At 53.1% G+C, this 15,620-nt stretch overlaps 6 protein-coding genes across 6 annotated transcripts; 3 read left to right on the top strand and 3 right to left on the bottom strand.

Moving 5' to 3' along the window:
- Positions 1 to 65: 65 nt before the first annotated feature.
- CPAR01_05715 (uncharacterized protein) lies at positions 66 to 718 on the top strand (the record flags this gene model as incomplete). Its single annotated transcript, XM_060489991.1, has 2 exons — positions 66 to 68; positions 122 to 718. 2 exons carry the CDS (start codon positions 66 to 68, stop codon positions 716 to 718), a joined length of 600 nt encoding a protein of 199 aa, XP_060351457.1.
- Positions 719 to 2,220: 1,502 nt separating this feature from the next.
- Positions 2,221 to 2,940, top strand: CPAR01_05714 (stress-induced bacterial acidophilic repeat domain-containing protein; the record flags this gene model as incomplete). The annotated part of the gene is made up of 4 exons (XM_060489990.1): positions 2,221 to 2,255; positions 2,328 to 2,441; positions 2,506 to 2,625; positions 2,742 to 2,940. The coding sequence occupies 4 exons, from the start codon at positions 2,221 to 2,223 to the stop codon at positions 2,938 to 2,940; spliced, it is 468 nt and encodes a 155-aa protein (XP_060351456.1).
- A 631-nt stretch (positions 2,941 to 3,571) lies between these two features.
- Positions 3,572 to 4,005, bottom strand: CPAR01_05713 (uncharacterized protein; the record flags this gene model as incomplete). The annotated part of the gene is made up of 2 exons (XM_060489989.1): positions 3,572 to 3,802; positions 3,898 to 4,005. The coding sequence occupies 2 exons, from the start codon at positions 4,003 to 4,005 to the stop codon at positions 3,572 to 3,574; spliced, it is 339 nt and encodes a 112-aa protein (XP_060351455.1).
- A 1,166-nt stretch (positions 4,006 to 5,171) lies between these two features.
- On the top strand, positions 5,172 to 7,473 carry CPAR01_05712 (Ulp1 protease family protein; the record flags this gene model as incomplete). The annotated part of the gene is made up of 8 exons (XM_060489988.1): positions 5,172 to 5,207; positions 5,618 to 6,067; positions 6,131 to 6,357; positions 6,447 to 6,474; positions 6,567 to 6,600; positions 6,684 to 6,772; positions 6,827 to 6,846; positions 6,918 to 7,473. The coding sequence occupies 8 exons, from the start codon at positions 5,172 to 5,174 to the stop codon at positions 7,471 to 7,473; spliced, it is 1,440 nt and encodes a 479-aa protein (XP_060351454.1).
- Positions 7,474 to 8,560: 1,087 nt separating this feature from the next.
- CPAR01_05711 (uncharacterized protein) lies at positions 8,561 to 11,562 on the bottom strand (the record flags this gene model as incomplete). The annotated part of the gene is made up of 2 exons (XM_060489987.1): positions 8,561 to 9,022; positions 9,097 to 11,562. The coding sequence occupies 2 exons, from the start codon at positions 11,560 to 11,562 to the stop codon at positions 8,561 to 8,563; spliced, it is 2,928 nt and encodes a 975-aa protein (XP_060351453.1).
- Positions 11,563 to 13,809: 2,247 nt separating this feature from the next.
- CPAR01_05710 (uncharacterized protein) lies at positions 13,810 to 14,895 on the bottom strand (the record flags this gene model as incomplete). Its single annotated transcript, XM_060489986.1, has 1 exon — positions 13,810 to 14,895. The coding sequence occupies one exon, from the start codon at positions 14,893 to 14,895 to the stop codon at positions 13,810 to 13,812; it is 1,086 nt and encodes a 361-aa protein (XP_060351452.1).
- Positions 14,896 to 15,620: the final 725 nt, after the last annotated feature.

Below are 15,620 nucleotides of genomic sequence, written 5' to 3'. Positions count from 1 at the left end.
CTTTTGAACTCGAGCCGTCTCAACCATACAGCTCTCCAGAACCTTCAGTACACATATCACTCAAGATGGTAATGCGATCTGATTCCTCCTCGTCGCCGCTCCCCAAACTAACGCCTCCAAGGCGCCCACAGCACCAACAAAAGCCCTCTCAGCCCGCGAAAAGCGCATGGCCCGCATCCGCGGCGACATCCACCCCCTTGCGCCGCACAAGACCCTCCGCCCCGAAGCCCAAGTCGACGACGGCTTCCTCACCAACAAAAAAGACAAGCGAACGATGAAACACAGCGCCTTCCTCAGCAAAGTCGCCAAGACGGCCCCCGGCAGCGGCAAGACCCTGAAGCGCCGGAGACCGAACAAGAAGCTCGTCGCGACCATGGAGTCGCTCGCCGACGCGCTGCCGGAGCTGGAGGAGGGCGCGCAGACGCTAGATCAGCTGCGCGAGGGGAAGGTCAGGCATAAGAGTCTCAAGAGCAGGCCGGGCGCGCTGAAGAGGAAGGAGAAGGTTGTGAAGGCTGAGGTGGCGAGGTTTGGGGCTAGTATGGCAGCATTGGCTTCCGTGCCAACTGCTGTGAATGCCAGCGGTGCTGGTGCTGGTGCGATGGCGGTTGAGGAGGCGGGATCGCACGAGACGACGACGAGTGCGACTTCGAGCCGGTGGGCTGCGCTGCGGAAGCACATTTCGAGCACGATGGAGCAGAACCCTGCCTTCAGCACATAAGCCTTGATGGTGGTATATTTACTACTATCACTGGCAGAGAGGGATCTTCGATGGACTTGATCACGACAGCGGCTGAGAGCATGGCACACCGGAGCATGATTTTTGCGTCTACGAAAGGGGTCTGAGACTTTTTCATGGTTCCGCAGCACACTTGGGATATATCCATGAGCAGACGGTCCATCTTTCAGAGGATTTCTGATGCTAGAGAATCGTTGGCTCCGAGCGAGACTTGACGAGGGAAGCCTTCCTTGAGACGTAAGGGAACCCCTAGAGGGTCCCATTTATTGGACGAAAAGTCGAGTGCGGTAATCCTGGATTGGGGATACAACTGGAAGCTGGCAAACAGTCTCGATGGCGCTCACTATTTTATTGCCTGGCGACCGCGATCGTGTCTACGACGTTTATAGAGTTGCCAAGGCCGGGAAACCTCTACAAGACGCGAACCGTGTCAAGTCAACGTTGTGGCGGAGAGTGTACACGGAACCGATGTCGTAGTTGAGCTGCGGTTGGTCCACCACTACTTTCCGATGTTCAGGCTGCAGACTGGGTACAGACTGAGAGCGTCTTGGAGGCACTGGAACGACATCAAATAGGATGGGCAGTATGAGGAACCGAGGAGGTCCAATTAAGTAGCCAGGGAGGATAGACCCCTAATGCACCCTGTGGATGGAATTTGTGTCTACCAAACATAAATTCGACGTGCTTCTTGGGTTTGCCTGATGAATATCATGCGTTGAAGATTTCGTTTGTCACCATGTGCGTTGTTTACTCTGGCAGGGATATCAGCCTAGCGTTTCAAGGATAGCAAATCAGAAAATATCCCAATGACGATCTTGTGAGCCGACGTCATTTTACCCAACGTCAAGGGTGCGAACGCGTTGTAATAAGATATTCTGTGTGGTCAAGATTAAAGAAAAGTAAACAAACAGATCGTCAGACTAAGGTGCGCAGGGTATCTCCAACGGTCTGGAGTGGTCTATAGGGGCGTTTTGTGGACTTCTTGGCAGGTTTGACGGAGGGGTGATGTCAGTTCAAGTCCAGGCATGGCGGTTCTAGACAACTTCATCGCCAATCAGTTAGTCTCTGGCGACATGGTTTGCTCAATCTGCACAAGATTCCAGCAATTTAGGTAGTGCATTTGTGAAGTTCTTCATGGTGTTAATTTGGGGTAGAGCGTGCAGGTGTGGTCTTTCCTCGTCATATTATGTGGTCGGCAACAGCGATCTACAGGAGGGGAAGGCTCGTTTGCCTAGGATGAACGTCACAAGGAAGGAACTGTGCAGCCGAGCAGGCAACAGCTGCACCTATTTCTTATTGAGCAGCTCCTTCCCTACCTTACTTAAGTACAAAGGTACTCGTCTTTTGCAGTTGATATAAAGATCCACGAAGCTCTCCTCTTAGCCTCGAATCGTCATTTCTATATCACACCCACGAACAATCACTTCCCATCTCAAGTCGAAACCACTACCATTTACACGAATTCCGTACCTCAAATCATCATCATGGCCGACACCAACCCCGGAAACTTTGCCAACCGGTATGTTTCTCAGTACCCTCCCCCAGCGTCTACATATCTCTTAGTTCTTAAGTAAGTGCTAACAGAGTAAAGTCCCACTAAGGAGGTCCGCGAGATCGCAGCCAAAGGCGGCCATGCCAGCCACGGCGGTGGCATCCCACAGGAGGTACCCAGCGGCAACACAAACCCTGGCAACTTTGCGAACCGGTACGTTATTTCTGCCGTGAGATATGTTGTCTTTTACTATTATGTATCTGATAATCTTCAATAGCCCCACGGAGGAGGTTCGCGAGATTGCGGCCAAGGGAGGTCACGCCAGCCACGGCGGCGGAATCGAGGCCGAGACCCACTCGGCCACCGGCAATACCAACCCCGGCAACTTCGCCAACCGGTAAGCTGGCTTCGTATGATCCTCCGGCATCCGGCTCCTTCACAAATCAAGCTTAACTCAACATTATGCCTCGCATGCGCTTGTATTGTATGGAAAGATTACTAACGCGACCGCAGACCCAAGGAGGAGGTTCAAGAGATCGCGGCCAAGGGTGGGCACGCAAGCCACACGGGCGGTTTCGCCAGCATGGACGCCGACAAGCTACGTGAGGTTGCTTCCGAGGGCGGCAAGGCGTCGTCCGGTTCGTTCGAGCCCGGCTCAGAGAGAGCGCGCGAGGCGGGACGCAAGGGAGGTCTTGCGGGTGGATCGGACTGAGATGTTTGTTATCGCAAGGTAGCAGCACTCAGAGCTCTACTCCCATGTTTATTTGAGCGCAACGACACAGGACAACAGGACGAAGCAACGATTGTACGATATCCGGAACACAAAAGGATGGAACATGAGACATGATTGATGGGCGAGAAAGATAGGATTGCCTCCATAACAGGGTCTACCCTGAGGAAATACCACAATTGAGATTCCAGGATTCTAGATGCCTGACCAACGACATTGCTGACTTGCTATTGCATTGCCCTGTCAGGCGTTTCGTCCCACTTCCGGGCCGTGAGCGGATGGCTCCGAGGTTTTGCGTGCTTTCGGCGCCTCCCTTTCCTCTCTCACTCTCTCGGACCCCCACCATATCAATCCCGGACGGTCGAAGAAGGTGGCAGGGTGGTGCAAAAACGCACGATTTTCAAAGTCAATTGTTCAAGACCCCCTTCGGCATTTTCCAACCAGATTGATCCTACCTATCTTGCTCCAGGATGAGTGTGCTACGAGAGAGAGTGCAGCAGCTGAGATGCATTGAATCCATGAGTCCTTCCTCTCCCAGACCGAATCGACCCTTTGGCTAGGCCATTCTCCACCGGCACCCCATGTCCGTTCACCAGCCCTGCGGGTGGGTTGCTTAGGCTGGTTGATCAACTTGGCGCTCTGGGTCGGGGCCCTTGGGAGGAGCAAGCCACGTTCGGCAGACGCCGATGCAGGTGACGAGCGTTTTCCTTTCCTCCTCCCCCGCCTGCGCTTTTCCACCTCTTGATGGATCGACGTACCCGAGTACTGCGGATTGAGGGTCCACTGCACCAGTGATGGACTTGGCTTCGTCACTGAAGCCGCGAGCGTTTTCGTGCGACTCGATCTGTTGGCGGAAGTACGTTCTCTACGGTAAAGATTTTGGGCTAGGCAAAAAAGTAGCGAGCGGCTTGTTCTAGTCCCAGGCGGGAATGGCTAGACCCGGCTGATGACATTGGGTGCCTTTTTCCTTTCCGTGACTTTCGTCCCAAAAGGGTTTGCGGCGGGAAGTGCGCCAGGTGGGTGGTATCGCAGATTCAGCAGCATCATGATGCCGCAGCACGGTGACGTAGACGAGGTGAAACTTGGCTGCCCTTTTTCTTCTCCGTCGCTCACCCCTAGCGTCTTGCTTTGAATTGAGACCACGAGAAGATGGAGAGATGATCGAATTAGAGACTCAGTACCAAGCAATTATCTCACCTCCAGTTCAGTTTACCTTGTTCAATGAAGGATACCCAATAGTGAGGAGGAGGGGAAAGGGGGAGGGTCTGTAAGTGAGACTTGACTGTGAGAGAGAAAAGGTTTTCTCAGTTAGAGGCTCAGCCATGGCTCCCACTCCCTCTTCCTTCTCCAATGGTGACTCCTCCCTTCACCGTCTCAATTCATTCGTCACAAGCAGGCAGGCAGAGGGGATGTTTCTTTGGCGAGGATCCCATACAGAATCGGGATGCAGCGGCAATACGTAGAGTTTCTCCATACCTACTCCAGGTCTCGGGGCCCTTTCTTTTTTCTCCTCGCGTACCTTACCTTTACCTTGATTACCGCCCATCCCTGTCTTTTAGGTAGGTACTGAGGTAAGGTAGGGTAAGGTAGGTCTTGAAGATGATCGGCCATCGAGACTAGCACGTTTCGTTTTTTGTTCCCTTGGGACGCATGTTAAAGTCGTGTGTTCCCCCCTCGCCCACGCTGCCACGCAAGTGTTATGGTCTTTTTGAAGCAAACACTTTTTTGACTCCTTGCTATACCCCTTCCCACCGACTGTGCTGTGCAGCTTTTGCATCCTCACCAAAAACACCTTTTGCGAGGATCTCCCGATACCCCCAGTCCCTGGTACTCCCTCGGACTCGGCCGGTGCTTCACCTTTATACGATGGCCGCGGCAGTTGATGTTCAAACAGCAGCAGGTGTACCGCATACGGGTATCAGCCGGTTAAGCAATTCAAGGTACGATTAGGCCTTTCTTCCTCTCACTTCCAGTTTCTCAGTCCTATATCCTCTGCCTGCTTATTCAAACGAGAACATGGCGGGAACATCATCATCGTCATCCCTTGGGTTCTGGAGGGTGCGCCGGAGGCACCATGGGAGAGTGGAGACGCTCTTCCGAATCAGGTTAAGCTCGGAATAGTGGCCCTAGCTCCTCGGCTCCCCCACAAGTGTGGCTTGTCGGCACCTCGTCACCTCGTCACCTCGCATTTTTCGTCTCTTTTTCCTCCCATCATGGTGCTGCGCCACTCCTGGGCCACGTCTCCCCCCGTCGTCACTCGTCGTTCAAGCCTCATCTCTTCCCTCTCCACCCTCTGATTCTCAGAGAGTCAGCACCTCTTCGCCTCTCTCATCCGAGCTGCACTGCACACACTGCCCGCTGCATGCACGGAACCAGCCCAACTCTAGTGCACCTAAGGTACCCAGCCAGCCCAGTCAGCCCCGTTCATCGTCTTTTCTCCCCGTTCGCTTCCCCACCGTCGTCCATAGCGAACCTACGCTCCGCTCCGTCTGCAACCTGTGACCAGGAGGATCCTGAAGTTTCCCACCGCCCACGCAGAAACAACAGAGACCCTCGTCCCTCCTCCCCCCCCCCCCCGCTCATCAATCCCGAGCGAGAAAAAAAAAAGGAGCGGATGCGAAAAAGGGCCCTGAATTATTTTTTTGATTTCATTTCTTAGCCTTGGCTAATTAACCCCCCTCGTCCTCCATTCTCTCTTCCCACTCTACTCCCGATTGATCCTATTCTCGGAACCCTTCTCTCTCCGTCCTTGTTCACAATCTTCCTTCTATCCCTACGGAGTACTCTGTACCGGTTCCTCAAGTTCCCTACCACACACCTACCTTACCCCAAAGTCTTTCCTGGAAAAGATCGTCGCTCTTCTCGAACCGAACCAAAGCACCCCCCCTCTGACGCAACTCTCCGCGAAAAACAGCCGCTTCTTACCCTTCCGCTCCTCTCGCAACCGACAACCATCGCCGCCCCGAGCGATCAACTCCTCCCGCTCCGGCTCGACCTCGACGACGTCTTCGATATCCTCTACCGCATCGGCTTCAGAAGCATCACCACCAGCATCCCTCCAGCTTTCCCCCTCGACCTCCCCGACGAGCAGTACAAAGTCCGGCCACAGGTCCGAGTCGCGCCTGAGCATGCCTTTCAGGAAGATGGCCCGTCACTTTGGTGACACTGTAAGATCTTTCTTCTTGCAACCTCCTGCTCCTTCCCGTCTTTGTCCTTGGACCTGGCCAAGCTTGCTCTCACCTCGCCGTCGCCGCCGCCGCAGCAGCAGCACTGGGAAGTGCGACCTGATGAGGTCACAATCTTTCATCATCTCCTGCACTCCAGGTCGGACGACAGCCGCAGACGGGCAAGCACATGCCCATCTCGTCTCGTCGCTGCTGGTCCCAAGTGCCGTCGGTGGTGAGGCTGGCAACGGCGGGGTAGTATGAGAGGGGCGGCCGTCCTGTTTCAGCGCAAGCGCCAGTGAACTGACCCGAATCGCGTCCTAGCTCTCCCCGCAGCAACCTTACTTGTCGTGTAAGTCGCACTCCTCCTTGCTCCCAATGAAACGCCGCACCTCCCGCGGTGTTATCCTACCATCCCGTGATGATCATGGCCCCGGCTGACAGCTTCTTTTGGACGATGCAGATCACGATATTCTCCGTATGTTAAACCCTCTGATGGATGACGAGGTGCCGGGACTCTACCGAGTCCGCAGGTTCCGGCTACTTGAACCTCCGATTTAGCACACGGGAACCATTTGGGCTTACTCGTGTTGATTGCAGTCACCTACGAAGACATCAAGTCGCTCAAGAACGACTGGTTGACAGACAACGTACGGCACACCTCCTACCCTGCGCTTGCTCCTACCTGGCTAACAATTTCACAGAACATTGCTTTCTGGGAAGAGTGAGTCCCAACCACTTACAGTTTGACGATAACCACCTATTCTGAACCCTCCTAACAACTGCCAACTGCAGATGGCTGGAACGCGAAGTCCTCCCCAAGTACCCTCAAGCCCGCATCATCCTGCTTCGGCCCTCAATGACCTTCCTCCTCATGAAGGAGCCCGACATGCGCCAGATCCGCTCCGCCCTCCCCGACTTCTCCAAAGTAACACACATCTTCCTCCCCATCAATGACGCCCGCAACGTCGCCCAGGCCGAGGGCGGCTCCCACTGGTCCCTGCTGCTCGTCAGCGCCATCGACGGCGTCGCCTTCCACTACGACTCCCTCGGCGGCGCAAACTACGCAGAAGGCCGCCTCGCCACCCACAAGATGTCCGAGATCCTCGGCCGCCCACTCCGCTATCTCAACCTCGACGACTCTCCCCAGCAGGAGAACGGCAGCGACTGCGGCGTGTTTGTGTGTATCCTAATGCGCCACCTGCTCATCAAGCGCCTCCTCAGCGCCAACGCTCGCGAAAAGGTCAGCATGAGCATGGCCAACAAGCTGATTGACAGCCACGGCGGACGTAAAGAGATGCTCAAAATTATCGAGAGCTTGCGCAAGGAGGGCGAGCGGAGGAGATCGTAAGCGCTAATCCCTCAAATTACCCCCTCCACTGAATTTGGTCTTTGTCTTTTTTGGTCTCTGCGGCATGTGGATGATGGCAGTACTATCATCCTCCTTACTGTACCTGTACTCTCCAATCTTTGAAGCGTCAAAACCGTAAACTTGTCTTGAGGGTTCCCTGACACCCCTTCTTTCAAAAAGGAGAAGCGCATCACCGTACTCGTCAAAGACGCCGCCACGGATCGAGTAGTCAACCAAAGGCAACCTTCCGTACCTTACCCCTACAAAACTCGAACGAAAGAACGACAACGAGACCGTGATTCAGCACAGTCACATCCTTGTCGACGACTTTATTTAAATGTTTCGATATACGATATCCACGAACGCATGCACTAGTGTATTTTATTCAACCACATGAGAAAGGGGGCAGAGGAATGTAAGCATTTGGTAGTGGAAGACGGGAGTGACGAGCGGAAACCGACGCGTCCGAGGAATCTCATCGAGCCGACTCCATCCGCCGAGATACGAAACGACGATTCAGCGACGACCAGAGGTTGTGGGCAAGATGAGGCACTGTGAGATGATGGACGTAGAAGGCCGACGCTGCGGGCCATTCTGGCGGGGCCACGTTGGAGTAGAAAGTTCAAGACGGATTGCCGTAGTAGAGGAGCAAGAGAGGGGTCCAAATCAAGACAATGCAAAGGCGAGGCGTTTTTGGCGTCCCAAGGTCGGACGATTAGCTAGGAGAGATACATTTGATCTTATTCCCATTCATCCTCATCCGCGGCATTCTTTGTAAGGTATGTTGGATTGCTTTGATGCATCGTGCATGCATTGCCGCGAACTCTCGACGAGCATCACCTCATCATGCCTTCGTCAAAATTACGCGTTTCGCTTGGGACCTGAAACTCATGTAAACGGAATTAGCTGTATCACGCTAGTTAGGAATCCTTCTCCAAACCATCTGTGAACTGGACCATCAATCTATCGCTCTGCGCTCACCAACCAAAGCCCAATAGACCATCCACAAGATGGCAAAAAAGTCGTCATCCCGACGTGCAACCGCAAGATCCCTGGCCGCATTCTTCCCCATTCCTATCCACTCCCGTTACCAAAAGGGGCCATCATCCTTACGAGACTTCTTGATGCTCGCTTCGCGCTTGTCTTGCGCAACCCGGGCTGCCAGCTTGTTGAATCCTGCCTTTGTGATTCCGTGCAGGGCTACACCTCTGCTCATGACCGACGGAGCGACGGACGAAGGAGCATGGTTGATCTCCTGAAGGCGCTGACGGAATGCCAAAGACGTAGTCGGTACATTGGTGTTCGGGATCGACGGAGCGTCTAGAAGAGACGGGACTCCCAGTCCAGTGTTACCGCCGACGCGGTCGTACTCGGTGCCGGCAATTGGCAATACGGCAGTGACGGGAACTGATCGATCGTTGCCCCTCATACCAATGGACTCCGCGAAAAGCTTGGCCGAGAGGTTGGAGCGGCGAGCGGCCGATCCGTCATTCAGAGACTGCTCTGCGTCTCCGTCAACGCCGCCGTCGTCAACGATGATTTGCTGTTGCTGTTGACGCCTTGGTTAGCGTCATGGTCTTGCTCATGTTGCTTCTTGTTCTTGGTCCGAAGATAGGCATTCACCTTCCGTTGATCAATCGCGCCAGTGCTCTGGTATATCAAATCCGCAGTCTGCTGGGTATAAGGGTCAGTGCTGTCGATATTATAGTGCAGCCATTCCTTTTGCGACTGCTCCGTGGTGTAGGCCCAGCCAGCAGAATACCACATTTGAAAGGCACCTGATTTGGAATCTTTGCGGTGACGAACCTTTTTTCTCTGATCAGGATCATAAGCCATGTACTCAACGGCCTCGTCCCAGTTTGCGCCTTTCTCCCAAGCAATGGGCTTCTGTCTCTCTCGGAATGCATCGAGCTCTGCCTCTTCCTCCGGATCATTTGAGTGGGCATTCGCAAGCCATGCCTCTTGATAGCGCTGATCCTCGGCTTCAGCCTCTTCTTTGGTCTGAAAGCCGCGGGCGTTCTCTGCGGAGATGGCATCGGTATTGAACGAGCGGGATGTAGGGAGGTGGAGAATCTGGAGAAGATCATCGAGCGAGGCATCGCACGGGTCCGGGCAGAAGATGACATCGTGCTTCTCGGGTGATCCGCTATAAAGAGGGGATCCAATGATACACTTACGAACAAGCACAGCTGACTCAATGCTGGAGAATGAGATCTGAAAGCTTTTCTCGTCGGCGTACGCAAAGTGCGTGATGACTTCAGCGAAGGTGGACGACAGCCCAACTCTCTTGAGAACCATGTGCAGATCCTTGACGGGGAATCCCGTGACGGCCAGGCATCGAGTATTTCCCTCGCGAATCATGGTGAGAATTGAGTCCTTGAGGGGAAATGAGTCCGTGTTGGGCATGCTGATGCGGACTTGAACTGATTTACCATCAGCCGTGGTGAATCCGATTTCGCGACCGCGGTCCAGGCTGTATTGGAAAAACGCCTTAGCATCCTCCGGAGAGGTGAACTCAATGTACGCATGGTTGAAACGATTATCACTAGTTCCCATCGGCATCGCGTGGGCTTTGAGAATTCGACCGCCTCGGATGTGCTCAAGGATGCGCTGGACGTGAACCTCATCGGGAAGTCCAGTCATGATGATCGTCCTGGAAGACACATCTGATACGCCATTGTCGGCGGTTAGCTTCTGACCAGCCCCATCGCGTATATATCGAAGGCCGTATTTCAACATACCCGGCACCGCTGAAGGGTGACGACTTCCAACGGTACGCTGGTGCGTCTGCAGCGCGCGCTCCTTCTGAAATGGACTGTCCCAGATGTTATCGCTGCCATCACTCCAGTCGAGCCCAGTCACGATGTCGGCCGTGCGAGTTGCAGTCTCTGTATTCTGGTTGTCAAGGTGTTGATTGAGGGGATCAGGATGCAGCTTTTCAGCCAAAGCGTCGGGCGTGGCGAGGACTCCCTTGAAGGTGGAGGGGAACTCGGGCTTCGGAAAAGTTGCCTGGTTGGCTCGATCAACGTTCTGGGGCTTGGAAGGTATCTGGAGAGCTGGAAAATGGTCCTCAAATGATACCAAAGGCTCGTCATTGATGCCAAAAACCGTCGGGAGACCAGGCTTCGTGGTTGTGCCGTCATCAGGAGAGACTCCAATGACTGCGAAAGCTTCTGTAACCTCTGGGTGATCAGTGATAAAGGAGCGCATGAAGGCCTCGTACATTTTGGCCCGCTCAACAGCGTTGAGAAGGCAGTTCTGCATGGCCTGGAGCTGAGCAACGAGAGGTGCATTGTTTGCGACCGCTCCGGCATACTTCGCCTTGTATTCTGTGAGCTGCTCTTGACTATGGTCGAGATCGTCTTGGAGTCTGCTCAGTACTTCTTGATCCTTGCTGCTTCGCTCATTCTGTTCGACAGAGTAAGTCTGCGCTCTGCATCGGAGAAGATTGGCCTCCTTGATATCTTCCCTGAGCTTGGCGATTGTGTCCTGGTCCAAGTTCGCTTGATGCCTTAGCGATTCGTTGACGTATTCGAGGCTCTCATTTTCGCTTTTGAGGGCTTCGTGATCGGCCTCGAGCCGGCTGAGGCGAGACTTCATGGCGAAAAGGCCAACTCCCGCGTCCAAACTTTGGCGAGCATCTGAGTAGGACGAGAATGACTGCTTTGACGACAAATTGTCTCGGTTCGTGCTGCTGGGGGTAAACTCGGCTGAGGATGGGTTCAGTGGCTTGTGACCAGAAACGAATGGCTCGATCGGGGAAGGTTTGTTCTCACGAGGCGGAATCGCGGTCTCTTGGGAATCGCCCTGCTTAATGACAGCGACACTTGTAATCGTCTGGGCGTGATTGGTGTCAGAGACAGTAGCTTCCAGATCCTTGGGGTCATCGAAGTCGTCGCCAAAATCAATGAGCTTCTCCGAGTTTGACTGGGAAAGGATCGGACGAGCAGGGGCGGGTGGGCTTCCGGCGTCGCTTTTGTCATCATTAAAGCCATCGTCAGTCGACGCGTAGATGCTCTCATCACCGTCATTGTTGTTCTCTTGCTTGATGACACGGCCGGGGAAACGGGGGTCGTATTTGTCAACCATTTTGGCCGCCGTTGTGTTGTGCTGCTGGTGGAAGAAGTCCAGAGGGTCTATCGAGACGTAGGAGCTTTCGGCTGATTCTGTGGGAAAACTGTAAATGAATGGTGTTAACGAATGGACCGACGATGCTTCTCTTGAAGAGAGAGAAATGCGAGATATGAATGATGAAGATGATGCGGGAGTAAAGATAGGAATCACTGGCTGAAATCGATTCTTATAGCGATTGGATTGGAAATGACGATTTAAAGTACCGCTTACTCTGCCAACCTTTGACGGTTGGGTCCTCGAGAGTGGTGATGTAGAAGGGGAAAGACGAAGGGCGAAATCAGAATGTGGAGGGAGGAACTCTTGGAGCCCCCGTGTTTTTCATTCCGGGAAAGGCAAGAGCGGCTGTTGACGCGGGCGGAAAGCGCCATTCGTAAGATGCTGTAACCAAGGCAGGTGTGCAGGAGGGTCGGGAAGTAGGGGCAGGTTCTTGGGGCGGTGAGCAAGCAGTGCTGAAACATATCACGACTTACCTAGCTGAGTCTGAAGTTGCTTGAGCTATCTTGACTCAAAGAGACCAAGAGTTGCAGTAGGCCGAGAAATCACCGCGAGGGGATTCTTTGCATTCAGCGTTGCTGCTACCTGTTTTTGAGGTAGACGATATTGGTGAATGATCTAAATGATCTTGTTTCGTTGTCGATAACTGGCTTATAGAAGGCTTGTTCTATAAGAGCCAAGGCGCGCCGATGCTGACGTCAAGAACGCCGAAAAGCAAGGCGAAATCTCCGTCTCTATGTCTATGCTGCTGTGTTGTTGTCCGGTTGCTCTATAGAATCGAGGCCAAGACTCGGAAGCAGACTTGTTCGGGAGATGAAAAGATTGTTGCTTCAGGTGGAGGACTGTAGACGACCTGAGATATGTTAATGATGCTCAACGCTGATCTCAAAGGTGAGTGCGGCTCTTGCCTGGATGACATACCTGAGTACTCCGAAAGGGAGAGGCGAGGATATTAAGGTAAGTGAAAGTGTTGCCTCTGCGTGTTGATGTGGATGTAGGAGGAAGAAGACTCTGTTAAGAGGCGGGAGGAAGAGATTCTCTCTTATAGACTCTACCCAGAGATAGACTCAGCAGAGAAGGGACTACCGCGGAGCCAGTCGCGGAGCGAAGCGGAAAGTCGAGAAGGACGAGGCGGCGAGGAGTTTGGCGGTAGAGAAAATGCGAAGCTGGAAAAGAGAGTAAAGGAAGAAGCCCCCTTCTCATCTAGATCCTCTGGAGATGCCAGAGGGAAGAGGGAAGTTGCTGAGGAGGAGGGAGAGAGGGAGGTAAGGGAGAGGAGGTAGGTGAAGGCGAGAAGAAAAAGAAAGAGAAGAAGAGGACTAGTGAGCTGAGAAAAGAATCTGACTTTTACAACCCTAGGGCAGCCGGAGACGGGAACTGAGGCTATGCGGGGACCCCGGTAGACGGATGAGCTCAAAAGACCAACTTCAGGGGAGAATGAAGACGGCGCAAGTGGACCAGAGAAGTGCTAGACGAAGCAGGCCAGACAGGAACTTCACATGAGGGAAGTTAGAAAGGCATTGGTCAGAGACCACTGAGACTACGCTAGACATGTTAAAGCAGACAGTCAGAGACTGAAAGGGGCTCTTGAGAAGCGAGGGGATTGTTCTCATCATGAAGTATGGTAGGTTTGAGTGCAGTCAACCCCGAAAAAGATCCCAAAGAGTTGCGAAGACCACTAAATCCTGTTATTGAAATGTCACAGATGAGCCCAGGCAGTCCAGTCTTCATGGTAAGATAAGTCGCCGTGAAGACAAGTAGGATGTGAACAAGTATGAAGATGCACAATTGCTATTAAGGGACCCTGGTCCCAATTCATTGTAACTTCAAATATCTTTTGAAGACGATCCAGTGAAGGAGGTTAAGTGAAGGGAGTCAAGTGAAGTGGACCGAGTGCGTGTAGTCTGAAGTAAACTGGTTACACAGGCCTCGAGAACTTATAACAGCATTACTAGAATTGATGAGGTATATTAAGTTAAGGGTCCCAGGAGTTGCAGTAAACAATCACCAAGACTTCAGTGGGAGACAAATATGACCACATGGATGGGAAAGCATCGTCTGAAATCTGGTATCTTCAAATCTTGGAAAGGAAACTGATACTACGCAAGGAAAGGGGGTATACATGCTAGCCCAACGCCGTGCTTCGTTAACTCAATGGCCAATGGAAACCCTTCCACCTCCCCTCCTGATAATCGTTGAATACTTGTCTCATACTTCAACGACAAAATCTCGAACCATGTTGAGGAATCTCTCCCGATACTCCGTAGGGTTCGCAGTAATGCTCATGGGGCCGTGGCCAGCAAATACGTTGTACGACTTGACAAGCCCAGTCATGGCCTTCGCGCGAAACTTGTGCTTCGCCCAGAAGAAGTCGAGAACGATCATGCGGTAGGTCCAGTTGCCGTCGGCGTCCGTCAGACCGGTGCGCCAGGGAGGTGCGTCGGATTTGATCGTGGGTACGTCGCGAGCTTCATCGAGCACATTGGGGCCGGGGAAGCGCACCATGAAGAGGGAGTAGTCGACGGCGTTGTTCTCGGCCAGGAGTTGGGTGTCGGCTTCGAGAATGTCCAGCAGCTCCTTCTTCTGGGCGGGTGTGACGCGAACCTTGTCCTCGAACTCGTCAATCAAGCGTTCCTTGACGCTCTGTGGTGCAAGATTGCCGTTGGCGATATCACGTTCGGGGAAGAAGTAGTCGTTGGGCTTGAGGTCGTATGTCTCCCACTGGTTCCTGCGATGATCGGTCTCCTCCTCCTTCTTACCGAACATCAGGTTCTCCATGATGATGTGGTGCGTCGGCGCCATGCCGAGAATGCCACCAATCGTCGCTTTCGCGGTATAGGCCATGTCGGTGATGCGAACCAATAGGCTGTGCGGGTGCTTCTTCATGTGTGCAACGTAGGCGTCAAACAAGTCGTGCGTGAAGAACTCGTGCTCGAACCGGCGGGGCAGCGACTTGATAAGGAACTTCCCATCGGCCGTCGTGAAGAAGGTCGAGCCGCTGTACCCCAGATCGCCGACAGGCACGAGATCGGATTCGCGGCCCTTGCCCTTGGCTGCCTTCTTTGCTAGGTGGAAGGAGTTTGTATACTCGTCTTCATCAAATTGCCAGACATTGTGTCGGAGTTCGAGGAAGTCTGCGGCGCGGTATCGAGCAAGAGGGAGGTGGAAGACGGATAGGAAGGAGGTGAAGACGCGAAAGATGCGCTTTTTGAGGCTTGGTTTGTCGGGGTTGTTTGAGTCGCCTGAGATGGCTGCGAGAATCGAGGACGAGATGGAGGTGCTCCGGATCTGCATGGTGGCGGTTGGAGGCCAAAGGGCCCAGGCAGGTCTTTGATATACCGCTCGTGGTAGTGAACAGTGTCTGTAGGGGAAATGTCTTGAGAAGGAAGAACGTAGGCACCGTTGGAAAAAGAAGTTGAAAGACGTAGCTTGAGCTCGGTACCTTGCCTTAGGTGCGAAGGGATGGGAGCTTGACGGGAGCTTGTCTTAGACCGACAATGGTGGAGAGCTACTGACGTCACTTTACCGGGGAAGGCGCATGTGCCCGCCAAAAGCCACAACCAAGCGGAACAAACGTTCCTGCTCAGCAATGCGGCAACCATTTAATCCATGGTTGAATATACGCGCAGGATTATACATGAATCTCTTGGTCCAAAAATCTCCATGGTTGGAGAGTCAAAGGGAGACTAAGAGGACTGCCTTTATTGCCCTGGCTTTGAAACCCTTCTTCATACCCACCCTGTTGCGATCAAATGATAGGCATCTTACGCTATTAAGGTGTATTCTGAAAGGAAAATATAAGAAGTAAAGAGTAATAATAGAAGTAATAACAATAACAGCAGGGGGAGAAATAATTGCAGTTAGCAGAATCAGTGGAAATGAAAACAAGGTTCTGAGTTGTAAATTATCGCGTGACATATCGCTGAGACAGCTCTTGAATCAACACAGTCTGATGAAGATAGAAACATGAGTCTTCTTTCATTATAGCCGGACAATGATGCTGGTTCCCGGTGTTGTCA

The sequence above is a fragment of the Colletotrichum paranaense genome (assembly GCF_030867605.1).
Source record: "Colletotrichum paranaense strain IMI 384185 chromosome Unknown Scaffold_4.1, whole genome shotgun sequence".
In the NCBI taxonomy this organism is placed as follows: Eukaryota; Fungi; Ascomycota; class Sordariomycetes; order Glomerellales; family Glomerellaceae; genus Colletotrichum; species Colletotrichum paranaense.
Note: the sequence above shows the minus strand (reverse complement) of the source record. Positions and strands in the feature narration are given on the sequence as shown.